Source organism: Hyaloscypha bicolor (assembly GCF_002865645.1).
Source record: "Hyaloscypha bicolor E unplaced genomic scaffold K444scaffold_17, whole genome shotgun sequence".
Lineage (NCBI taxonomy): Eukaryota > Fungi > Ascomycota > Leotiomycetes > Helotiales > Hyaloscyphaceae > Hyaloscypha > Hyaloscypha bicolor.
Genome location: NW_020194519.1, coordinates 1,365,350 through 1,390,010, shown reverse-complemented (window position 1 = coordinate 1,390,010; position 24,661 = coordinate 1,365,350). Strand labels below are relative to the sequence as shown.

At 48.5% G+C, this 24,661-nt stretch overlaps 11 protein-coding genes across 11 annotated transcripts; 7 read left to right on the top strand and 4 right to left on the bottom strand.

The window, feature by feature from the left end:
- On the top strand, nt 1-1,441 carry K444DRAFT_625535 (iron reductase domain protein; the record flags this gene model as incomplete). Its single annotated transcript, XM_024882539.1, has 3 exons — nt 1-37; nt 91-426; nt 477-1,441. The coding sequence occupies 3 exons, from the start codon at nt 1-3 to the stop codon at nt 1,439-1,441; spliced, it is 1,338 nt and encodes a 445-aa protein (XP_024741810.1).
- A 559-nt stretch (nt 1,442-2,000) lies between these two features.
- Nucleotides 2,001-3,772, top strand: K444DRAFT_608585 (eukaryotic translation initiation factor 3 subunit L). Its single transcript, XM_024879413.1, has 3 exons — nt 2,001-2,358; nt 2,410-3,447; nt 3,504-3,772. The coding sequence occupies exons 1-3, from the start codon at nt 2,050-2,052 to the stop codon at nt 3,582-3,584; spliced, it is 1,428 nt and encodes a 475-aa protein (XP_024741809.1). The 5' UTR covers nt 2,001-2,049; the 3' UTR covers nt 3,585-3,772.
- A 465-nt stretch (nt 3,773-4,237) lies between these two features.
- K444DRAFT_705554 (uncharacterized protein) lies at nt 4,238-6,566 on the top strand (the record flags this gene model as incomplete). The annotated part of the gene is made up of 3 exons (XM_024888112.1): nt 4,238-4,545; nt 4,882-5,278; nt 5,334-6,566. The coding sequence occupies 3 exons, from the start codon at nt 4,238-4,240 to the stop codon at nt 6,066-6,068; spliced, it is 1,440 nt and encodes a 479-aa protein (XP_024741808.1). The 3' UTR covers nt 6,069-6,566.
- A 1,339-nt stretch (nt 6,567-7,905) lies between these two features.
- On the bottom strand, nt 7,906-8,904 carry K444DRAFT_650530 (NAD(P)-binding protein; the record flags this gene model as incomplete). The annotated part of the gene is made up of 2 exons (XM_024885642.1): nt 7,906-8,161; nt 8,211-8,904. 2 exons carry the CDS (start codon nt 8,902-8,904, stop codon nt 7,998-8,000), a joined length of 858 nt encoding a protein of 285 aa, XP_024741807.1. The 3' UTR covers nt 7,906-7,997.
- A 1,296-nt stretch (nt 8,905-10,200) lies between these two features.
- Nucleotides 10,201-11,408, top strand: K444DRAFT_208694 (uncharacterized protein). The gene is made up of 2 exons (XM_024871063.1): nt 10,201-10,489; nt 10,557-11,408. The coding sequence occupies exons 1-2, from the start codon at nt 10,348-10,350 to the stop codon at nt 11,255-11,257; spliced, it is 843 nt and encodes a 280-aa protein (XP_024741806.1). The 5' UTR covers nt 10,201-10,347; the 3' UTR covers nt 11,258-11,408.
- Nucleotides 11,409-11,579: 171 nt separating this feature from the next.
- On the bottom strand, nt 11,580-13,652 carry K444DRAFT_554291 (kinase-like protein). The gene is made up of 2 exons (XM_024876644.1): nt 12,879-13,652; nt 11,580-12,812 (listed from the first exon to the last, which is right to left on the bottom strand). The coding sequence occupies exons 1-2, from the start codon at nt 13,436-13,438 to the stop codon at nt 11,966-11,968; spliced, it is 1,407 nt and encodes a 468-aa protein (XP_024741805.1). The 5' UTR covers nt 13,439-13,652; the 3' UTR covers nt 11,580-11,965.
- On the top strand, nt 13,546-15,571 carry K444DRAFT_582444 (DUF185-domain-containing protein). The gene is made up of 4 exons (XM_024877794.1): nt 13,546-13,758; nt 13,813-14,079; nt 14,132-14,333; nt 14,382-15,571. Exons 1-4 carry the CDS (start codon nt 13,606-13,608, stop codon nt 15,254-15,256), a joined length of 1,497 nt encoding a protein of 498 aa, XP_024741804.1. The 5' UTR covers nt 13,546-13,605; the 3' UTR covers nt 15,257-15,571.
- Nucleotides 15,572-17,372: 1,801 nt separating this feature from the next.
- Nucleotides 17,373-18,856, top strand: K444DRAFT_625528 (uncharacterized protein; the record flags this gene model as incomplete). Its single annotated transcript, XM_024882538.1, has 2 exons — nt 17,373-17,695; nt 17,749-18,856. The coding sequence occupies 2 exons, from the start codon at nt 17,373-17,375 to the stop codon at nt 18,854-18,856; spliced, it is 1,431 nt and encodes a 476-aa protein (XP_024741803.1).
- Nucleotides 18,857-19,015: 159 nt separating this feature from the next.
- Nucleotides 19,016-20,172, bottom strand: K444DRAFT_208667 (uncharacterized protein). The gene has a single exon (XM_024871061.1). It carries the CDS (start codon nt 19,990-19,992, stop codon nt 19,174-19,176), a length of 819 nt encoding a protein of 272 aa, XP_024741802.1. The 5' UTR covers nt 19,993-20,172; the 3' UTR covers nt 19,016-19,173.
- A 235-nt stretch (nt 20,173-20,407) lies between these two features.
- Nucleotides 20,408-21,278, top strand: K444DRAFT_519753 (NAD(P)-binding protein; the record flags this gene model as incomplete). Its single annotated transcript, XM_024873986.1, has 2 exons — nt 20,408-20,455; nt 20,565-21,278. 2 exons carry the CDS (start codon nt 20,408-20,410, stop codon nt 21,276-21,278), a joined length of 762 nt encoding a protein of 253 aa, XP_024741801.1.
- A 165-nt stretch (nt 21,279-21,443) lies between these two features.
- K444DRAFT_520099 (uncharacterized protein) lies at nt 21,444-23,083 on the bottom strand (the record flags this gene model as incomplete). The annotated part of the gene is made up of 2 exons (XM_024874017.1): nt 21,444-22,929; nt 23,052-23,083. Coding segments are annotated over 2 exons (1,518 nt in total), but the record flags the coding sequence as incomplete, so codon positions are not given.
- Between the last annotated feature and the right edge of the window lie 1,578 nt (nt 23,084-24,661).

The following is a 24,661-nucleotide window of genomic DNA, read 5'->3' as shown; positions in this document are numbered from 1 at the left end:
ATGTATATCCTTAAATCTTTGGGAGTTCTGGCTTTGGGTATTTCTCCCACCAAGTACAGCGCATCTTGCAGTAACTAACTTTCCCTACAGCCACATCTGTTCTCGCCCAAAACGTCACATACTGCCCAGGAGCTGGCGTCTGCTATGCAGTCAACGTCCCAGCTGCCACTGCTAGTAGCGGCAGTGGAGATATCTATTTCCAGATCAGTGGCCCGTCAACGATGTCCTGGATTGGGCTCGGGCAAGGGAGCCAAATGACAGGATCAAATATCTTCATGATCTACGCAAACGCAGCAGGAACCAATGTCACCTTGTCACCACGACTTGGCACTGGAAATTCACAGCCAAGTGCTGATACCACAACCGAAGTCACTCTCCTCAGCGGATCGGGTATCTCTAACAACATGATGGTGGCGAACGTCAGATGTATGACAGACAATTACTTTCGTAAAGGCCTAGATGCTGATTTTGACCAGGCTCGAACTGCAACAGTTGGTCAGGAGGATCAATGAGCCTTACTAGTTCCAGCTCTGCGTGGATTTGGGCCTACAAGGCCGGCTCTGCAGTCTCCTCGGACAGCGTGAGCGCTTCAGTCTCGCAGCACACCGAGTACGGTGATACCACGCTCAACCTCCAAAATGCCGCTGGTGGTAGCAGCTCCAATCCTTTCACAACAGCAGTGGCCTCAACAACCTCAAGCTCTTCTTCATCAACATCTTCCTCGTCTGACAGCAATTCAGATTCAACTACAGATGATGGAGGCGAGCCAAGTAAATTGGATATGGTCATCATGGCCCATGCAGTGCTGGCCCCGATCACATTCGTCCTGTTCTTCCCAATCGGAGCCATGATCATTCGACTTCTGAGCTTCAAAGGCGTTGTCTGGCTTCACGCGGGCTGGATGGTCACAACCTACATCATTGTACTGGGAGCCATGGGTATGGGTGTCTGGATTGCTGTCATGACACAGCAGCTCGACACTTATCACTCGATCATCGGCCTCGTCGTGGTTGGAGCTCTTCTACTACAACCAGTTTCTGGCATCACCCATCACTTGCTTTACAAGAAGACTGGAGGCGCAAATGTTGCAACCTACCCTCACATCTGGTGGGGTCGTGCTGTCGTCACGCTAGGTATCATCAACGGAGGTTTTGGCCTTAAATTGTCCGGCAATACCACCAAGGGCGAAGTCGCATACGCAATCGTAGCATCAGTCATGTGGGTGTTATGGATGGTCGTCATCGTCTTCTCCTTCGCCAAGGGCAGACACACAGCTGAAAAGGACGCAATCTATGCCGTGGAAATGCGGAATGGGAACTCAAGTACGGAGAGGATGCGATATCCTGCCTCCATTCAGCAGGGTAGCTCCATTAGAGAGAGTTACGGACGTAATGGTAGCAACGAGTGGCCTAAAGCTCAAGACTCGAGGCGGTACAGGTAGATTTGTAGAGGGGTGTTTTTTTCTTTGAAAAAGAGGGCGTTTGTGGGATAGGGCGTTATTAAGGGCTCCTGGTTGGGTCACGAGTCACGTCTTTATGAATGATATCCGATTTTTTTCTTCTGCATTTCAAAAATACACAGCTGTGATATGTTCGGTCATTGAGAAACATACTTTCAACCAATTGACTACGATTTGAGTGAGAATCAGTTTCCATGGGCTCAACGGGAGCGATGTCAAAAATCTGCCCCGCTAATTTGCGCTCTGAGTAGTATGGAGTTATTTCCAGAGTGACATTCCCCCTCAAGCACCCCAGATGTTCAGATAGGGGTGGGTGATCCTGAGACGTTGGGGTACCTTGGTTCCAATGTAGTTCAAAATTGAAACTCCGTCCACCTGCAGGCATATCTTGCCGATTTGAATCTTGGGAAGTAAATTTCTGTAGTCCTTCTTATCATATTAACCTCTAGTAAAGGCGAGGTGGGGTTTTTCTACGGATCATCACGTGACTCTTAAATCCCACACAAACTCGCTTGAATTTTGAGGGCATTTTGGTGAACCCCTCCACATCCCACATTTCGACGCCCACAACGCGATCGAAAGACGATACGATGAGCGCCTTTCAAAACGGCGGTGCTCCGGCACGAGCGATTGACGACGATTCCGATGTTGAGGAGGAAGCCCTTGCCGCAGATTACATAGAACAAGTTCACTATGAGGGGATGGAAGAATTGGAGCCCGTCACATCGATGAGCATGGCACAACAGACGGATGACATTCAGTCAAGATTAGCAGCTGCCGCACAGCCTCTGGACTTCTCGGCTCCTCTTGAGGTCAAGTTTGCCAGCTACGACAACTACTGCAGCTTGTTCCATTTCATCTTGAACTCAGACGGTCCTGTGGATCTTGAACCTCCTTCGGTGAGCATATCGCAAACACGTCAATTCCGCTTCCACTGACTTTATTCATAGTACTACTGGGCTTGGGATGTTATAGATGAATTCATCTACCAATTCAACTCTTTCTGCTCGTATCGAAACCGTGTCGCGCGTCAAGGGTCCAACCAAGAAGAAATCCAAATCCTCCGCGAAGCACCGAACACATGGGGCTGCTATAGCGTTCTCAACGTCCTGTACTCCCTCATCCAACGTTCGCAGATCAATGAGCAACTGGCGGCGATGAAGCGAAACGAGGAGCCTATGGCAGTGGCTGGCGATTATGGATCGAAGTCTCTCTACCGAATGCTTGGATATTTCTCGATCATTGGTCTTTTGAGAGTTCACTGCCTTCTCGGAGACTTCAGTCTTGCGCTGAAAACTCTTGATGATATTGAACTCAATAAGAAAGCCATGTTCGCCCGCGTTATGGCCGCACACTTCACAACCTACTACTATGTAGGCTTCTCCTACATGATGATGCGCCGGTACGCAGATGCCATCCGCATGTTCAGCCATATCCTTATCTACGTTTCGCGGACGAAGAATTTCCAGAAGAACGCCCAGTACGATTCAATCTCGAAAAAGAACGACCAGATGTACGCTCTCATTGCTATCTGCGTGGCTTTCCACCCCACCAGACTCGACGATACCATTCACACTGCTCTACGAGAGAAGTACGGCGATCAACTCTTGAAGTTGCAGCGCGGAGGGCCAGAATCACTTCCCATCTTTGAGGAGTTGTTCAGGTCTTCTTGCCCCAAGTTCATCTCCCCAACTCCTCCTGATTTCGACAACCCAGAGCTCAATGTCGACCCTCTTGACCACCACCTGGCTATCTTCATGGACGAAGTCAAGACGAACATGTGGAGTCCTACCGTCAAGTCGTACCTCCGACTCTATACAACAATGGATCTGAAGAAGCTGGCAGGTTTCCTTGAGGTTGAGCCTGAGAAGTTGAGAGGTTGGTTACTGGTGAACAAGCAGAGAAGTAGACAAATCCGATGGACGGACAATGGATTGTTGGACGGAGAGGTGGTCAACTCTAATGACCTTGATTATGCTATGCAAGGAGTAAGTGATTGCTTATTCCGGATTTTATGCATGGTCAGCTGCTGATAAGACAATAGGACCTGATCCATATCTCAGAAGCTAAGGTTGGCCGCAAATTGGTGGACTGGTATCTTCGGAACCTTGCCCGGACATATTGAAGGGTTTCTGCATTTCATGTTGGACTTGATCGGAGGCTGCATGGTTGGCGTTGGAATGAAAAAGGGACCAAAAGCTCACGGTGTCATTGAGACATAAGGAGAGCTAGTGTAGAACGACCTTGAACATGCGTAGATAAATTTTTTAAGACAGCAACTTGCATCATGAACGTCCTCCCGACCAATGTCCCAATCTTGGCAGATCATTTAGGATTGTGTTTCTGAGCCGTGGGGTCATTGTGCACCGAAATCATCAAAATAACTTCTGGGAGCAACAAGGCTGGAGGTTGAAGGCTGACAGTTTGCCAAGCTTGGTTGTCCTCCTGCAACGCGGAACTCACGGACATTGCCCACCACAAAAAGCATCAAAAATTACTGTATCATTGGGCACAAACTTCTTAATAGAGCCCTGGTGATCCCCATAAATTGCTTAGGCACTTATGGTGTGACGAGACGCCAGTCCACCTTGCGCCTTCCAAGTGCGCAGGGATATCTGATTATCTTGCTTCTGCCCTCCCCAAGTCTTCTTCGATACATCACCACAACCCCCAACAAACAGCAGTCGATGGGTATCTATCAGACGCATTTCGAATTACCCTGCGCCAGCTCCCGCCTCGGGAGACGCACCAGAAAAAAAGTCTGAGACCAGCACAGCCATGTCGACAAGCTCGTCCTCATCGTCGCCGTCTCTGCACTACATTCCTTCCGATTCTCCAACACCGCCTATCTCACCACTCACCTTGCCATCCACCGAAATCAGCTACCCATACCCACGACTGGATCCCATCATCGAGCATGTCAAGGCAGATCATAAGCAAGATGCAGCAGTAACAGTTACTACCCACCAGCGGGTCTCGTCCGTTAGCAGCATCTCGTTCAAGTCCAATGGCGTGTCGATTTCTGCTGGCCAGGCGAAGGCAAAGCGGTCACCTCGGGTCAGAGGGTCTTCTCCTCCACCGCCACCGTAAGTACTTATTTCGTTGAACTCCTCGATATCTTACGGAGAAGCAAGAGCTGCTACAAGAGTGAGACGAATCATTTTGGGGTTCGGAGCTATTTATTATCTCGGCCCGCCGCCGTTGACAGACATCCCACGCGCTCCTTCCTTCAGCCTTGGGGGTCGCTTCCGGGCAAAGTCAGCGCGGGTGACGGGTACCCCACCTTCCCATCTTTGCTCAGATCCACCTCCTTTACCCACATGGCCCCTGTTTAATCGTTCGTGTGGGAACTTCTGTTTCCACTGTTCTATTGCTACAAATATTTGTATCATGACGACGTCGGCTGACGACTCGACTACTAGCCGGTTCCAACATCATGTTTCTTTCGACAACTTCGCTGGGGGAGAACCGACGGAGAAGAATACCATCTCGTTCACGCTGAACGTTAAGCATAAGGGATACCAGTTCAAGAGACGTTCGCGGTCGTTTATGGTCGGCATAGATGAGAACGATTACTCGGATATCGCCTTGCAGTGGATGTTGGAGGAGTTAGTCGATGATGGGGATGAGATAATATGTCTCAGAGTCGTCGATAAGGATGCCAAGGTTGTTAATGACCGGAACGTGGAGAGGAGGCAATACCAGAAGGAGGCCAAGGATTTGATGCAGCGGATTCAGGCCAGGAATGATGACAACCGCGCGATCAGCATTGTGCTGGAGTTTGCGGTTGGCAAGGTGCACGCTACATTTCAGAAGATGGCAAATTACCCCTCGCCCTAAAATCATAAGCTCTGCTAACACGAGGGACCACCAGATCCAAATCTACGAACCCGCAATGCTTATCGTCGGTACGCGAGGTCGCAGTCTGGGTGGTTTTCAAGGGCTTGTCAGTAATCGAAACTCGTTCTCGAAGTGGTGTCTACAATACTCTCCGGTCCCAGTCGTGGTTGTACGACCTACCGAGAAGAGATTGAAGAAGAAGAAGAAGAGGGACGCTGATCCAACAAGACAAGACTATGCACGGATACTCAAGGAGAGTGGCCTAGATGAGCATGAGACAGATGGCGGTGATCAGAACAGCATCTTCGAAGTACCGAATGACCCAAGTCAAGAAGCACACGCTGTTGCCGCAGCTCTCGGTCTCCCAGCAGCATTCGACCCTACACTGAAGCCACTGCAGAAAGAGGGCAGTCGGCGGAAATCGGAGTCAGGACAAAATGCTCAAGAAAGCCTCTCCCCGGACTCTCGATCTACTAGTCCAGAAGTCGTTTTGAAGAGTCCCAAGTCAAATCAGCTCGAAAGCCCAGCCATGAGCGGAGACGAGTCTAGTGAAGGCGAAGATGACGAAGAAGGCGAATTCGAGGCCGTTGATGCACGACCCCTGTTGAACAACGCCATTCCGGAGATCGAAAAGAAAAAGAAGCTGCATGAGATGGAGGTCGGAGAGGCTCAAGCTCTGTTCCATGCGAGAAAGGGCTCCCTTGCGAGTAACGAGAGTGCGGGATCTGGAGCCGCTGAAGACGAAGAAGAGGAAGATTCACCTGAATGAGCAATGCTATGCTTGGAATGCAGTACTAGGGCAGGGAAGATCAGATGCCCCTCTTGCAGACGTTGTGCTGAGCGTATGAAAATGGGATACGAGGGCGGGAGTCGGCATTCACGCACGGAAATCTCAACTACAGGAGTTTGGTTGATTCAAGTCTCGAGGCACGGTTTCTTATTAAAGAATGGAACAGAAAACTTCTTGCCTGCTACAAAGGACCCTGGTTGCCCTATTTACCCCATTGAATCCCCCATCTTGGTCAAGTGGCCTGAGTTTTTCTACGGCCCAATTGTACAAGTCAGCACTAGTCTATGAAAGGTGGGTGTATGATATGAGCACATCAACGACGTCTTAGATTGAAGACTATATTAGGGAACACTGACACCAGAGCAAGAAGTCAGTGAATAGCCCTAGCTAATCAAGTATACAGGAAACAGATTCTTCTATAGGATTCTCGGCGTGTAATATTAACGCGTCATCAAAAGCACCATATGTCCCAAGTCAATGTCGGACGGCGCAGGATACGAGTAAATGAGGAAGACGAAGTGATGGTTCGGTGCAGGTTGTCAAGTGAGAATTAAGGGATAAATAAGTATAGCTGGAGCTATCATAGAGTACTCCTCTCATCAAATTATCTATTGGCTCATCAAGACATACTGTCTTCGGGGACAGAGTGTGCGTTGGAAGGGAGTGTTAGATAAGGAAGCGAAGTAAAAGCCTCGCCCGCTGCTCTTTTCTATGCTGGACCCGATAGGTTCCTTCCTCCTTGGCAGAACTTCCTAGTAAGAGCTTAGAATTGAAACCAAAATTTTCCTCGATTCGTCTCGTGGAGGAGGATTGGTAACAAATATTGTCCAGCCATTCTAGGAGACATTCCACCATAATGGTTTTGGTAAACGAGAGGCACTATCTGACAGAGGTGAATCTTGCCGATGCGGCTTGAGCTCGTTGCTATTCCGCAATAGGCTTCAGACGAGAAGAGGAGCCTGGGACTCGAGAACTTACTTCGTCATGGAATTTATTTGCCGACTTTCACCGGATCCTAATATACGGCGAGGATTCCGAAAGCTTCATTATACAGAAAGAATCGGGGTGGGAAGGAGAGGGTAAAGATGTGGTTAGAATGAATTTCTCTGTGGATAGCTTAAAGGGGTGGGTGACTGGCTTGTATTTGTAAATATAAGGAAAATCCGCTGAGAATTGAAGAAGTAGTAGGGGCTGCGATTAAATATTATACCATGCTCGAGGCCACAATTCAAACAACTTCGTTATGAACCTCGAATACAACACTATTTCAATCTAAACTCCAGCCATAAAATTAAAGAGGAATCAACCAAGTCCAATGCTTCCTTCAATTAGACGAAACCCATCACTGTCAACATCTCCTCTTGTTGTCAATTTCGGCTCGTCCCTGTTCAGTCAAACGCCACAATCTGACTTTCTTCAAATAAGAAAATCCTTTTCTAAAGTCTAAAGTTTCACCGTCAGCGCCTAATCTTGTTGTCAGTTTTCGGCTCGGTATTGTCATGCTGTATGAATAGATATTCTCGCAGAGCCACCCTTGGACAAGGGGTTGTTTCATAGACTTTGGGTCCTTTGAATCTAAGTTGAGCCAACTTTGCTCGGCTTTGATGGAGAGGAAGGAGATCATGCTTAGGTATTGTTGTCTTTCATACGAAGGTAGAGAATTGAGAAAACTACGCGTTTGCGCTTTACTACTCGATTGGGAGTCGCGGATGTGGTGGCAACAGATAGGGGCGTTTTTAAACTTCATTTTGTTGACACAATAAATGGCGAAAGACAAATGCTATGAAGAAGAAAATTTCTACGTTTCAAGTGCATTGATTCTGCCTAGACTTTCTGTAGCATTTCACTTGAAAATCACTCCTCTCGAACCAAGATCCAGACACTTAGCTAAGGAGCAAGGCGTCCAGACTACGGCCACCCAAACAGCCCGAGCGTAAACTTGTCGGTCCCCTCAATCTCCTTCTCCATTGCCTTCAACTCATCAACATCCCAATTAGACCACACCAGCTTTCCCCGCAGGAAGTTCGCCTCGAGACTCACAGCCCAAACCTCAAAGTCTGCCGGTAGCTCAACTAAACTTTATTAGCACATCCCATCCTGCCATCGGTAAGAATCACTTACTCGTATCATGCGGGTAATTCATGCCCGCCGCCACCACTTTCGCATTCATAGCAGTCTCAATAACGCCCGGATGCACGCTCAGCACAAAGAACTCCGGGTACTCGTGCGCAGCATAATCGAAAACCCGTGTCCCGGCAAGCTTTGAGACTGCGTAGCCGCAAAATCCTGGTGCGTAGGGCATGTGAGCGACTGCCGTGCTGATGTTTATTATTGAGGCGTTTTTGGACGCAACCGGTACGAAGGAGGAGATCAGGTTGAACGCGCCGCGAACGTTGATCTCGAAGCCGGCCCACCAGTTGTCTGCGTTAGAGGCGGCGATGGAGTGCAGGTCTGGTATGTAACCTGCGTTGGCTATCAAAACGTCGACTGAACCGACGGTGGACTTGACCGCTTGGAAAGTGGTGTCGAGTGTGCTCTTTTCTGTGATGTCTGCGACGTAGGTGTAGATTTTGGTGTTTGGGTAGTCTTTTGAGAGGGCCTCTTTGGTTTGGAGAAGCGATTTTTGGGTTCGCCCGAAGATGGAGATGCTGGAGGCGCCAGACTTCGCGAATGAATGTGCTATTCCGGGTCCAATGCCTGATCCACCGCCTGAGATGACGATGTTCTTGCCTTTGGTGGAAAGCTGTGATAAAGTTGGGTTGATTGATGGATAGGTGTCGTCATGGAAGGTCTTGACTGGGGATGGGAACTCCATTGTAGGGAGTATGGGGAAGATTTCATGTGAAGGCAGAGTGCTTTGATAGAAGATGGCATGAAGCTGCGGTGTGAAAGTGAGTGATTTTGATAGAACGATATGAGAACACGGTGCAGGAAAGTATACCGGAGTAAACTCTATCCCTTATATATCCTCTTCTTTCATCTCCATCGCCAAATCATGGTGTTGATTACGAGTTCTGATGCGTAAAGCCCCTCGTCATTTGATGATTTCATGTTTCAATTGACAATCACTCAATACTCTCCCGATATGATCCCAAAGCATCAAGAAAATACTTCTCCGGCCCCTTCTGACCAATCATGCACCCCCCCCCTACATTGGACCAAGTACTTCGTAAGAAAAAATGAATTGGTAATTACCGGCAACCATCACAATCCACCCTGCCAGTGGATGACTTTCCTCCTCCCAGTGCCTGGGTCTTCGGGTCCGCCAAGGTGAAATATCACTCGGCAAAGGATATGTGATCGCTCCGCCTCAGGGGTTCTCTGCAGAAAGGGGTGATGTCGACCTTTCATCACACGACGAGAATTCGCGGTGACGTCTCCCGGTCCTCTGGGGACAACTGCATTAAATACATTCTCGACAATCGATTTAATTTGACTCGTGTGTAGGAGTGAGACCTTGTCTCCTCATGTTGAATGTAATAACCAATAACAAACGATAATAATTCACGTGATCTCCGAAAAAGTCTTCTGCTTGAAAGTTCCGAGGTCTTACGAGGCCTGCTTCTCTCTAATCAATCGCCATCTCTCTCCATAATCGCTCACTTGAGTGCTGAGAAGCGTCGTTGAAAGGGGAATTGACTAGAAATATTGGGCTTGACAAGGCATGAATTTGAATTTACATGCAGCTTTCTTTTCCACACTCGTGATTGTGGAGCTGGCGCCCCTCAATCGATTCGACGGGGAAGCTCCTAAAATAGAGAGGCGAGTGGCTGATCGTCGCCCAACACGAGAAAGCAGACACCAACCCCTGCATCGAGCTAAAGCCTTCGTTTTTCGATCCGATCACTACACGGACTCTCCTCATTTCCTCAACCAACATTCACATTCCTCGGATTTCAGAGTATATCCTCTCTAATCCCTTCCCTCGTTTTTCGTCCGCAGGCCTCACTCGTTCGGCCATTTCCCTGACTTTGGATTTAGGAGGAAGCAGGATTTAGTTGAAGATTTGCAAGGTTGGTCAGTGGCGTTGTCTGGTCGATGTGGTTCTGACTTTGGACAGGGGCATCTTCAACGAGCAAGAACCTCATTTTCGAATCGACCTCCAACACGAAACCAATTGTTTCGAAAGAGACATCGAGATAATATACCCGACGAGCCTGCACACGTGTGTATACATATTTTTGGATATTGGGAAGATTTTTGGCGGATTGGTTGAAAACTCGAGGATTGAAGGGGTGTCCACACCCGGATTTCCACGATGCGGACCTCACGAAATCTCCAGTTGTACTCGATAATATTCCTCTTTCTTTCCACATTCACGGCAGCATGGCCCTGGCCACGATGGCTCCCAGAACTAGATGCCCTGATTGTAAGACAAGATAGTGGAAACAGTACTACCGGTCAGTCTCCCAAACACCTCTTAATCCCCTCTCCAAATCTAACATGCGGAAGCCAAATCAGCAGCAGCGACAACAGGGAAAGCAACAGGAAAAGCTTCATCCTTCGTTCCCACACCCACCAAAACGCTCGTTTCAGCAGGAAAGACAACCACGCTATTCGCAACCGAAGCCCCATCCGCGACCGAGGGTAGCGCCGCCAACAAAACAACCGCCACCGGCCACACATCCTACGATGCCCGTCTTCCAGCTGGCGGTGTCTCAATGCTAACACCGGCCGCCATCTCCGGGCAACAATTCTTCAAAATCGGGGACTTCGTGACATTCGGTTGGAACTACACATCTCTCGAAGCCACTCCCACAGCAGTGAATGTTATGGCAACATGCACACAAAACCAACAGCTCTACACAATTGCCGCAAATGTCACAGTTTCGAATGCAACGAATGCCGTGACATGGGACACGGGTGGATATCAAGCAACGGCGGTCACGGACCCGCTGTTGACCGATATCTATACACTAGTTATTTATGATGCGGCGAGTAGTATCAGCGCTACAGCCGAGGCGGGGTATTTGGCGGTCCAGGATACGTATACGTTTGGGATGTACGTGCCGCAGAGCTATACGCCGTTGGCGGACTTTATTTGTGCGACTTGCAATGGAGCACTGGGTCCGATGGAGAAGAGGGCGTTGGGTATGATGCTAGGGATGTGTGTGCTCACGGTATTGAGCTTTGGGTGGTTTGTCAATGGGCTGGGAGTGATTTGGTGATTGCATGGAAGAAAAGCGGAAGAATATGGATGGGCACAGGATCGGGGTGTTTTCGTGAACAGTTTTACACTCCTTACAGGGTCGGGCATGGCGTGGCAACATGGAGTTATGGTTATGAGTGTATAATCTGGGTTGGCGAATTTGCATAGCGAGTAGAGTTAAGTACAAGTAATGAGTGGAGAAGCATAAGCATCCTCATTTTGAATGAACAAAAGGATCTGAATATCTGCTGTTCTAGGCATCCCCTGCAGTGAAGCAATCCTCTTACTACAATCTTTGAATTTCATAAAAAGGAACAGTGGATGAAAGTGAATGCTGCTTTCCTTGCAAGTTTCAATCCGTGCTTTGTTAGGAACGATAGTTGCTGTCACAGACTGTTGGTATCAGATACACTACTCATACAGCTCCAGATGTGGCATTGGTGCAAAGAAATTGAAAAGGCCAGAAAGAAAGATGTAGAATTTACAGTCTTGGTACTGTAGTTCGTTCATGAAGCAAAGAGCAGCCCTCTGCTATTGGAACCAGAGCTTTCTTTGAACATGTGCGAAAAGTAACGTCTTGAGACGGGTATCGTAATTGTTCAGCGGAGAGCTAGCTGGCTATTTGCAATAGCAAGATCTGACTAGGCATGCAGGTGAAGTCTGCGGCTCTCTTTCCCAGATTGCAGCCACACGCAAACATCCTTCTATGTGCTCTCCTACAACCCCTCTATATGAGCTTCAAACTAAAACCCCCACCCCTTTCCTCCTCCTCTCTTCCCGCAAAAATCCCACTGAAATCCACGGCTCCAATATCTCCCACCTTCCCCCTCACAGGCGCATTCGGCGTGCCCCTCCTCCTCCTCCTCTCTTGACCCGCCTTGCTCGGAAATGTAGGGAACATCTCTCTACTCTTCGGTTTCGGATCTTCTTTAAAGAAACCATGATCCAATACCTCTTTCGCACTAGGTCTTTTTGCTGGGTTCAGACTTAAAAGACTTATCAATAATTCGCTCCCAGAGGATGTTAGGAAAGGAAACTTGGCGCGGAGGCCTGAGCCTTGAGAGACGGGATTCTTTGGTAAACGCAAAGAACGAGCGTTGGGTAAGCGTCGAAAACTAGGCCAGGAGTCTTCGGTGGGTATCCCGCAAAGTTCAAAGATCTTGGATAATTCATCGACCTCATTTTTCCCCTGAAGAAGCGGTTCTTTCGTCAACAGTTCCCCGAATATGCACCCCACACTCCACATGTCGACCGCCATGCCATATCTCTCTGTTCCTAGCAGCAACTCAGGAGCTCGATACCAGAGCGTGACGACCAGTTGTGTCATCTTCGGCGGGGGGTCGCCGAAGTACCGCGCCATGCCGAAATCTGCGATTTTCAGGACGCCGCGGTTGTTCAGAAGTAGATTCGAGGTTTTCAGGTCCCGGTGCAGGATCCAGGTGTTGTGGAGGTAGAGCACGCCCGAGACGAGTTGCAGGAGGAGAGTTTTTATTTCGGAGGTTAGGAAGGGTTCGGGCATTTCTTCGAGAAGCGTTTTGAGGTCGTGTTCGAGGAAGTCGAGGACGAGGAAGATGCTGAACATCCATTAGCAATCATTCTTTCAAATAGAGAGAGGGAATTATATAGAAAGAATAACATACTTCTCAATCTTTCTCGTATCCTCACCCACAACCACCTCTCTCAACGCCACAATATTCGGGTGTTCACAATCCATAAGTGTCTGTATCTCCCGTAATCCGGTAACAGGTATCCCATCATTCGCATTATCCATCTTAAGCCTCTTCAGCGCAACGACTTGTCCTGTGGTGCTATCCCGCGCGCGAGAAACCCAGCCGTAGGCACCCTCTTCAATATCATTCAACTTCTCGTACTCCTCTACACTGCGACATTTCTTCCATTGTCCTACTGGGAACCTGAGGAGCTTAACCTCTCCCCCAACAGCATCCTTCCCCTCCTCCTCACGCTCGGGAGACAACTTCCTCCGCTTGCTCGGCCGATTCGAAAGCTCCGTCTGATTCTGCTCCGCTTGTGCGTCTGCGACAGCGGTCGAAACTTGTTGCTGCTGGAGTAGCAGCGCGTCGGCTTTCCGCTGCTTCTCAGCTTTCGCCCGCTTCTTCTCTTCCTTCTCGCGCTTGCGCGCTGCGTCGGCAGCGGCGTCGTCTTCGTCGTCTGCCCAGCGCGATTTCATTTTGGTTGTCATCGTGGGATCATTTGGTTGTTGTGTGGTTGGTGGTGTTCGCGGAGCTTCGTCATGTCGAAGTCGGGAAATTTTTGGAGGTTCGCGAGGCTGAACTTTGTTCCTACATCCTTTTGGGAAGAAGTGAAGATTGAAGAGATATGATCCGGTAACAATAGGAGCGGACCGATATGAGGTCAATTATTTCGATCCAGGCGCGTGCTTGCGTTCACAGTACTGTGAGGGGGAAATATAGAGGTTCTTGTGCTGTTTTGAGGTGGTCGTCGACAGAGGCCAGGCAATGGTCTACGCCTCTTGCAAAACAGCTCTCTGAAGCTATTACCGTACAGTTTCCAATATCTCCCCTGTTTAAATAAATTGACCGATAACACTTTCAGGCAACTGGACCCATTCCATTAGCAGCATTCATGCGCATGTGCTTGACATCCGACTTGGGTGGATATTACATGTCGAAGAAAGACGGCCGAGACCCATTCGGCCAGAAAGGGGACTTCATCACATCTCCTGAGATTTCTCAGATATTTGGAGAGCTAATTGGAATTTGGTTTGTTGCGGAATGGATGGCTCAGGGAAGAAAGAGTAAGGGTGTGGAATTAGTTGAGATTGGCCCTGGAAGAGGGACTTTGATGGATGATATGTTGAGAGTATGTTTTCATTCAGCTATCTTTTGTGATGCTTGGCTAATGACTCAACTAGACAATAAGGAATTTCAAACCAATGGCTTCGAGCATTGAAGCTGTTTATATGGTCGAAGCAAGTCCGTCGCTCAGAGAAGCGCAGAAACAGCTTTTGTGTGGCGATGCTCCTATGACTGAAACGTCTGTTGGGCATCAAAGTATTAGCAAATACGCAAACTTGCCAATTATTTGGACCGAAAATATACGTTTTGTGCCTTCAGGTAAACTCTTCCAAACGTGTTCTCACGTGCGTCCTAATGTGGCATCAGACCAAGACAAATCACCCTTCATAGTAGCCCACGAATTCTTCGACGCCCTCCCAATCCACGCCTTCCAATCTATCTCTCCCTCAGACTCGGCCCAAGAGACCATCCAAACACCAACAGGAGAACACAAGCTTACTCCAGAAACTGCCAAACGACAACTCAAAAGTCCTCAATGGCGCGAAATGGTCGTGTCGCCCACACCACCTGGCGCAACACACGCCGACCTCCACACCCCAAAGCCACTACAATCCTCCATCGCACCCCCAGAATTCCAACTCACGCTATCCAAATCCGCAACACCGCATAGTCTCTACCTACCTGAAATCTCGCCTCGTTACAGAGCCCTGAAATTCCTACCTGATTCGCTGATTGAGATCTCACCCGAGAGTCATGCTTATGCTCAAGAATTCGCACGCAGAATAGGAGGCAGTAAAGAAGCTCCGAAGAAAGAACCTTCTGGTGCGGCGATAATATTGGATTATGGACCGAGTGATACCATCCCAACGAACTCGTTGCGAGGGATCAGAGAACATAAACGCGTTTCTCCGCTCTACTCACCAGGATTGGTGGATTTGAGCGCGGACGTCGATTTCACTGCTCTTGCTGAGGCGGCATTGGGTGCCAGTCCTGGGGTCGAGGTTCATGGGCCGGTGGAGCAGGGGCAGTTTTTGTTGAGCATGGGGATTAAGGAGAGGGCGGAGATGTTGATGATGGGCTTGAAGGAGGAGGAGAAGAGGAAGGGCGTGGAAGGGGCGTGGAAGAGGTTAGTAGATCGAGGGGGGAGTGGTATGGGGAAGGTTTATAAGGCTATGGCTATCTTGCCGGAGAGTGGGGGGAGAAGACGGCCGGTCGGGTTTGGTGGGGACGTGGAGGGTTGAGGGAGGGGAGGGAGGGGTTGCGTTACAAATGTAAGAGAATCATTGACATATGCATGCTTACTTGTTATCTGCTACTTTTCACGAGTCTTTTGTTGTTCCTTTGGCTACCTGCGACGAGAATCGAGGCGGCCTACTTCTCGAGCCTCGAGTATTCAGTTGTCCAGTGGCTTGTGCGTGCAATAGCCAGGCATTGAAAAGGTGCTCCTCAATGAACCAGAACCATTGTGTACAATGAAATTGGTCATTTCCTTTTGCCATTCTGGAACTGGTCTGTTTGGTTGTCTATACCTGGAACATCATTGACGGAGCCTCCACTGCAAGTCCTTGCTATGTAACTTTGCGCAATCTGCCAAAACAAATAAATAAAATTGACCATCTTGTGAAGTAGGCAGTAAATTATACATGATTTACGTTGCAGATCTTCCTGTGATGCTTGGCAACAGTCTGGCTAGTGAAGGACATGGTGGTTGCTGCAGAAATTTCGCTTGACTACCGAGCGAAATTTACCCCTTTTTTTCTGAGAGGGTTATAGCTCGAAATAAGGAATTATGAGCAAATTTCACTCCATCTGTTTTCATATGCGACACCCACTCGCCATGAATCACATTTCTAAAGCGCTAACAACTCGTTCACTGCACTATGCTAACTTGTTGGCAGCATTTGGCCGAGGAGGGTGGGATGGTACCTCGTACTCGGATTACTCCAGTTGACGTGTTCACAAGATCTCAAATTGTGTTAGCTGCGGCACACGTTGGTTGTACTTACAACCCTTGGTAGCGGCCAAGATGTACTAATAGTTTCCTTTGTCCTTTCCTTACTGATGATATAGGCGGCTGCAAGTTGATAGTCCTGATGCTTGACGGACGGTCCTTGTGAGACTGGGTACGTAACTAACTTTCCTTGTCTCTCTCCTTCCCCTAGCACAAAAAACACACATATGAAGCAGATCAATGGAGCAAACAAATTTTTTGCGAGAGTTTTTTTGTTAAGTTTGTGAGGCTCTCTTAATTTTCCCGTTTGGGACGGGGTTGCGAGAATGCTGTCGAAGCTAAGAGAGTTTAAACACTGACCTTGAAGCGAAATAGACAGCACAGGCTTACTTTTGCCGCTGTATTACTAATTAGGAAGATGGAAATGAAAGATTATCACCTTAGCAAAGCATGGACAAAGGAGGATGAGGTCTTTCGGGTGTCATTATTAGGGAGTCATCCCTTACAGCTACGAACGGTGAACACGAGCTCAAGTACAAAACATGAATTGAAAGGGCTGCCCACACCAGACTTGAGAAGCAGATTTCTACCCTTGCAGAGCCTTGTGGGGTGTTAATTTGCTTTGCATCTGTGTCAGAGGATAGTTGCGCTCTCCTGCCTTCAAAACTACGAACATCTTCATCAATAACTATCTCAAGTACAGCCTCAAAAATCAACAAGTACGGTCTGAAGAGAGTCATAAACCTGCCTTCCGTTCCATTTCTACAATCCAGTGATTCACGGAAGTCGTGGATCATAGACATCCAGCCGCGCTCCTCTTCTTTCGATCTTACAGCCCGCGACATCATCTCGACCCTATTGCCGACTCTTCCGAGTACAATCTCAAAGATTGAAGAAGTTGGATCCGGATACAGTGTTTCCATTCGTTATCCCATGTCCGCTCTCTGGAATAATTCACAAGAGTCGTGAATTATCAATATCGGTCTGCCGCTCTCCCCAACTGTCGAGACTTACAACGACATCATCTGGACCCGTCAACCGCTCTCTCGAGTTTAACGTCAGGAGCTGCAGAAGGGTAAGGAAGAGGATATGGCGACAGCCGTTCTTCATCCTATCTCTAATATCTGGGATAATTCACGCGAGTCGTAAATCTTTAAGACAATTGTCCACCTTTCCTGCGCAGTCATTCCTCGCAACGAACACATCAGTCGACAGTCACCTTCCGATTTCTCTACCATTACCTGGTACAGCAACTCATCCTTTTACGATTGTATTTCAAACAATTAGTTCCCGTCACGAACTCGACACGCTCCCTTGGCTGTGCTCCTTAGCAGTCAGATTCGGCACACCTTCCTCATCCACCAAAACACGAACTTCTTCCAAGTCTAAAGTTTCGAGAAGTCAACATGGATATCCTCTGGTTTCTGTTGTACGTTCTCATTACGGTGAAGGTCTGCCTTGCCCAAGAAACGATCACAGTCACAACCATCTTCTCCCGCAGCACCAGCACAGTGACTAAGAGCGTGTCTGAAATCTTCCAAAGTCCGACGCCTCCCCCCTCAACTACATTCTCCACCGCCATCATACCCGTGACGACTCTCCCCACGACTTTCACGACTTCTGAGCCGCCAGACGCAACCTTTTGGAGCGGGTTGAACGTGTTGCCGACTACTGACTCTCTTGGTCAAACTTTCACCACCTCATGGTGGGCAGTGTTCTCCCTTGGCGGGTAAGTTTATCAGACATGGCAACAATCTCAAGAAAAGCTGCTAATATCTCTAGAACTTCTGCTCTCTCAGTGCCGATCACGCCTACTTCGCTCCTGAGCAGCCAGACTTCGAGCCAAACTTCTAATCCTTCTGCCACTACGCCAACAACACCTTCGCCAACCTCCACACCCACAAGTGTATCTGGAAAGAAATCCATCCCTTGGGGTGCAATCATCATTCCCTTGGTACTCGCTTTCAGTGCGGTGATCATATGGTTCATTAGGAGGACCGTTCAGAAGAAGCCTGGTGGCGACGTCTCTGAGCTAAGTGAGAAGACGTCCCATTGGGGATGGCCATTTTCCCGCCTCGGTCGAACATCTCAGGGAAACAACGAACCTCAACGGCCGGTTATTTCCTATCCACAGCCTATCACGATGCATACCATGCCCGAAAGATCGGTATCGCCTCCTAGCCGTCCACGTCGACCGGCATCCTTGAGCAACTCGTTGATAGAAGACATGCTGATATCTCCAACGCTTCGACCAGCTACCCATATTACAGACTCAAGTATTGACAACTCCACAGTTGCTGAAGATGCCCGCCGCTCGTTCAGTCCTGAACCTCTGCGCGTTAACAAGAATGCCCGAGCCAGCGATCCATTCGGACCCGATCTGGAGAGCAGCAACGGAATGCCCTGGTCAGCAACGTCTTCAGTTTACTCGACCTTGCCCGGTGGCCTTGGACCGTCCGTTCCTCAGCCAACATATCAGCCCTACCGTCGACCAGAATCCCCTCCGAGTCGCGTCACGGATGGTGTCCATCTCTTCCCCTCTGACCTGCCGAAACGTCGCGCCTCACCAAGAATCGGTATTCACGTTGACATGGATGAAGATGACCCACGTATTAGACGAATTCGACGTCTGGAGGCGGCGGAAATGCTGGAGGGCGTGGAGGAGACTACCGAACCGAACACCGCAGCCACAATGAGTGATGGAGATGAGGATGAGGTTAAGAGTGAAGGGTCGTATGATTTTGCTGCTGCGCGGGCCCGTAAAGTCTTGGCGGATAAGCGCATGAAGGAGGAGCAAGAAAAGAGCCAAGGAAAGGATCGCAAGGATGATGCTGATGACGCCGCCCCTCCGATTCCTGACTATAATCCGGCCCGAGATAATTGGAAGTGAGAAAGAGCAGAGAGAATTGCGTTGATTCAGAATAATAGTTGTATAAGAACTTTCTGTAGATTAAAGGACGCTGAGGAGGTGCTACGAGGTAGAATATACGCTGAATCAGGAAAGAGCCGTACATAGAGTCCTTACTTTCCGTAGACAGAACAATGGCCCAAGCAAATGAAGTACTTTCAGAACATCGCGCTCCCATTATACTTGTTAATCGTGGAACATCCAAGAAGAACGACTTTTGAATGTCCCATTCGATTAAGAACATTTAAAAGCACAGATTTCAACTTCTGCTTCTGCACTGCCCGCGTCTGTAACTTAAGTCACCTCAGCAACCTCCTAGCATCATTTTCAAACTCCGGCACTAACGAGACCAACGGGATGCAATATCCCGGGTTGTCTTTCGCAATTTTTTTAAAGCAATCCTCAAACACGCCCATAAAATACTTCTCTTCATCATAAGAACGACGCAGATCCCACATGGTCAATCGCACCTCCTTTAGCCCGACAAAATACCACAATTTCTTCTCAATGGCTTCGATAACGTGGGTTCCGAGAACTCGACCAAGGAAGCTCGAGAGTTGATGCGACCCAACCTGACGGTGACAGGCTTGGGTATCGATATCGAGAAATTGGACGCAGCTGATATTACCTTTCTCTTGGTCGACGAATGGCTCAAGGTTCAGATACTTGACGACATCCGTGACCCTGGAGCCCAAGCACCACCAATCAAGCGTTAAAACATCGGTAGTGTTATCCCAGAGAATGAAGTGAGTAGGATAATGGCGCAGCCATCCAGGGTTATGCCTTGGCCTAACCGAGTCCGATATCTCAGCTGCTCGCAGCTCCAGACGACGGAAATACCTGAGGGTTTCGTTCCGGCTTTCTCTATTGATGGATATGGTTTTTGGTGGTGTTCGGCGGTCTCGATAGGTGTAGGAGTACGGTTTGACGCTGATTGGGTGGTTGCTGAAGCCTACTGGGATCGCGAATCTCCAGATCATGAGGCGCAATTCTGTGGGGAAGTCGGGGAAGCGGGGAAAGCCAAGGGCTGGGGCGTCAGAGACGGTAACTGGCTCGTAGAACATAGTTGACTCCAAGACAGGTAGTTTTGAGCTTTTGTAAGGAACTGGATTCTCCATGATATCGATCAAGAGGATGAGGTGGTGTTGAGTAGCAGCAGCCTGGCAAGGACCTCGAGTTCTTGGATTCTGAAGCTCGTCCAAAAGCCCTGAGTGTGGAGCCCAGGAGAGAAAATTCACATGAACCAATAAAAATAGACTAAGATGCTATTGTGAATCATCCTTGCATATGATGGGGATGGTCTGCGTGTGAGATCTCGTTTTCGTTAAAATAAACGTCTAGTGCCGGAAAAACTTCGGGCCCGGAGATGCGGCAAAGAGGAAGGAACAAGGCAAGGAGACGTCATGCACCCTGACGTAGACAAATCAAGCCACTGACAACCTGGGGTAAGACTTATAAAAATTTTCCACAGTTCACACGAATTCCATATAATCTTGTGATTTGCTTTATCCAAAGTAAGACTAAGAAACAAAAATGCCTCCCGTCGGTCTCGCAATCATTATCGGGGCAGGTCCCAACACTGTAAGTTCACTTCTTTCACTTAAGTCCACTTGAAACTTTATCGTACAGGAATAAATCTCAATATATTCGTTCCTACCTTGACAAAAGGCAAAGCTTACAATTCTCAAAGGGCACAGGGATAGCCCGCATCCTCTCGCATCCCAAGCACGGCAACATGGCCGTAGCCCTGCTCGCCCGGCGGCAAGAGAACCTTTCCAATGTAGCCTCAAATCTCCAAAAGACCTCCCCAGGCAGCGTCGTAGAAACATTCGCCACTGACACCTCACCCACCAACCTCAAAAGCACCTTCCAATCCATCAGATCTCACAACTCGTTCAAAGACCTGAAGCTCAAAGTAGCAATCTACTCTGTCAAGCACTCGAGCAAGAAACCTTTCATGAATGAGACGTATGAAGAGTTTACGGGGAGTTTGGAACAGTACGTTGGTGGCGCGTTCACGTTTTCTCAAGAGGCGTTGAAGTTGTTTTTTGAGCATCATGGCGAGAAGCCACTTTCGGAGACAGGGGAGAAGAAGGGGACGTTGATTTTTACCGGGACGCTGGGAGCGTTGCGGTGTAGTGCTGAGTATGCGGCTTATGGTGCTGGTCGTGCGAGTGTCAGGCAGTTGGCGCAGACTCTGGCTAGGGAGATGAGTGCGAAGGGTGTGCATGTGGTGCATACCATTGCGAATGGTGCCATTGAGGATAAGGATGGTGAGGATCAGAGAATAGGGAAGAAAATGAGCGCTGATGCTGTCGGGAAGACCTATTTGTGGCTGTCTCAACAGGAGCCCGAACTGTGGACTCATGAGCTAGATATGAGACCTGCTGCGGAGAAGTTCTAGGTATGTCAAGGGCCGTACGATGTATGGTGTTGTAAAGCATGAGACTTATTTTGGCATCGCTCTTGTTGAGCTCGAGTCTCCGAGTCGGATGGGGGTGCGTTGCAAACTTGTTTTGGCCTCGTGAAGGCATTATTGGACTTCGGTCGAGACTCTCGAGTGTGAGAATCACCAGGTGATTATCGTTTCACTTGGGATCAATTCCCCAGACCCTTTTTGAGGCACCATACATCGGAAGTGCCCTTCCCGGGAAACGGTGTTGGCATCAAGAAGAGTCACAATATTTATCTTCAATTCTTCCGGTATATACTCTTCATCGCAATTCTCTTCCTCGAGCGACATGATCCATGACGTTAATTTGGCAGAACAAATCGAGTCCCAAAAAGCCTCCCGTCGTGGATATGACGAGAGAAGCGAGATCGCCTTTCGTCGGAGTGTTCGTTGAGGACACCGCCATGCAACAAAGTACAGCGGGCAAATGACTTGCATATCCACCATATAGATACCTTTTTCGCCCGGCATACTGGATGCCTTGAGAATGGTCTCGCAGTGCGAAACCATTTGAGTGAAGATGTCCATAAAGCCGCGCGTGTTCGGATATTGCTGGCTCGAATCTCGAATGACTGCCGCTGCAAAGTAGGAGGTGAGATAAAGAAGGTCGAGAGCTGCAGCAGCAAGGTGGTTGCATCCTGTCTTTGACATCCTCGACTGATCAAGCAGAGGTTGAAATGCTTTATGCCATCTTTGAGATTCGCCCAGGTGTTTTTGTCGCGAAGGGAGATATTCATCAGGGATGCAGTCGGAAACGTGGCTGTTGAAAGCTCCACGAGAAAGATTGTCAGGCAATGCAGCGTGAACCCAATGACCTAGCCTACCAGCCACGAGACCAAGATAGCCTCTTGCTTCATTCATCGAAGAAAAGAACTCCGGCATGCGGTCCACCCTCTCCTGTCCGAACCATTGCAGGGCAAGATGCTTATTGGGAGATCGATAATCTGTCAATGCCATGGTGGAGAGATCCAGACGTTCAAAAGTATTAATCAATTCGTCCTCAAGGTATGGTTTTGGGGAGGGTGTAGCTTTGTCGCGGGTGAAATTCTCCGAAAGGAGTTCTAGTGCAACCAAGATCTGCTTGCTGGCAACCTTGTGGTTTCCGTTCATGCTCTCGAAGGACATAATAAGCAGCGAATTGATCAAAGTCGTCCTGAGATCTTGCGTTCCGTTGAGAGAACACCTCCGCATGGCTTGAATTGCTTTGGCGTAATGGCTGAGAGCGAATTCAACGTGATCCTGAAGGCCTCGCTGATCCTTGGCGGGGGGCACATCCGTGATGGCTTTCAACCCCCCAATCGCAATGATAGCATGTCGGATCGAGGGGTCTGTCTCGGAAGCTTGGAAAATGAGGCGTTGCCAAAAATCTGATTCGAAGAAGCCGATCAGACGCGGGATCATCCTCTCGCGGAAGAGCTGGAAGTATTGAAATTCAAGCTCATCATGGAAGGGCGACTTGGCCAATGGGCCTGGGACCGTTGGCAGCCGTGGTGCTAGAATTGGAACGGTGGTGGAACGGGATGCCTGTGATATCTTCTTGAAGGATCGACGTGGTTCAATTTTACTTTCGTAGCCATCGCAATCGACTCCAAACTTTTCACACCTGAGGTACATGTTAGCGTTAGTGATGCCCGATATGGTAGAAGTCAGAGTTTATATCAAGAGAGGAGTCCCTTAAACGGAGGCAGATGAAGTTTTCTCCCTCAACCCAGAGAATTCACACACCTTGCACAAATCGGTTTGGCTTCATCACATTTGCTAGGTAAGGGGGGAGTTAGCTTTTGCTTGATTCGAATTGTTTCGGGAGAAGACAATGTCTCAGGGGAACATCAAGAAACAGTCTGGAATAGGAAAGGGTTTCTCCCCCCACACCTACACATGACGCAACCTATTTACTTTAGCAAGAACGCGTCAAAAGACTGTGGATTTCTAGCATACTTGCACGTTCTACACCCATGTCTCGACTTGGGCACTCCAGACCGCTTTTTCTTCTTCTCAGAGGAAGCTTCCTCTTGTCGTAGCATGTCTACGGGTTTCGTTTGATATCAAGGCGTGCGGGGTTTCACCATTCTCTCGAACACATTCAGCATAGAAGGTATATATCTTGTGTGCTTGTGATTTGACGTAAAGAAGTCACGGATCGATCCGACTCTATTTGCTGGAGATGGACCCTGGACGGTGGATCCTGGCGGCACACCATGTCCTCATTTGTTGGACTTACGAGTCTAGCATAAGTGAACGTGTCTGTGCAGATGGCACGATCTTTACGGCTGGGGTAAGAAATTCGAAACTTTATATCTCTCTTCTCAGTTTGAAATTCTTTTTCGATAACCGAGACGGTGTTGCAGACAACTTGCTACCAACCCTATTCCAGTCACATCTAAAAGTGCCAAGAACAACTAAAAAGAGGAATACTCAAGTAGACCTCCGTGAATAGTATTTATGTCAGCGTTTTTGTAAGAATTTAACGTCTAGACAAACTTCGTGTTTGGGAATCCATTCTGACGAATTTATATTAGGAGGAATTGACACGGGTCGCAGTTGGGTAGCAGCTCGAGATTCAAATCCTTCATATTGAACTCAATCCTCAATTCAGGGGCTACTTTGGACCGTGCATCAAGTCGTCTTTCGGCCCCTTTTCGGGCAGATTCGGCAGAGAAAATGAAATTCTCCCCACCAACGGCTTGCCTTCGCCCTGCTCGGTAGTTGTCCCTGATGGGATGTCACGTGCAAATAGGGGTGGAGCCGCTTCCTCGTTAATTACCTCGTGAAAATGGCAGCCGGGTCAGGGGGTTCAGGGGCAGCTCAGCAACTCGAAACTCCTCCAAATCCGATATCGATCCGACTCGCAGTCACAGTTCTCAGTATATTATCCACCGCTGATCTAACTGACATGTATGCCCAACGATCAAGTTGCGTTTATTGGCGAGAAATTCTGCACGATAAGCAATTGCAAGGTCCAACAACCCCAAATGCTGCCTCGAGGTTCTGTAGGTGGGGCCGAGGAACTACGCCGTGTTAATGCTGCATTTACATACGGTATGAGGCAAACACTTACGGATAGCGAAAATTTAAAAATCTAAGTAAATAATAATGGCCTAAAATTAAATCCGTAATAATGGTCCAAATTTAATTAAATAGCAATGGTTTAAAAGTAAATAAATAATAATGGTTTTCTCGTTATTATATACATAACTTTCTACTGGTTTTCAACTAACTTTATACAATGTTAATGCAAGTTTAGGGATAACTTAAAAGAATATCTCGAGCGGTTATATGTAATATAATTGAGATATCGAGAGTTGAAGAGTCGGATGAGCGAAAATGATTAACGT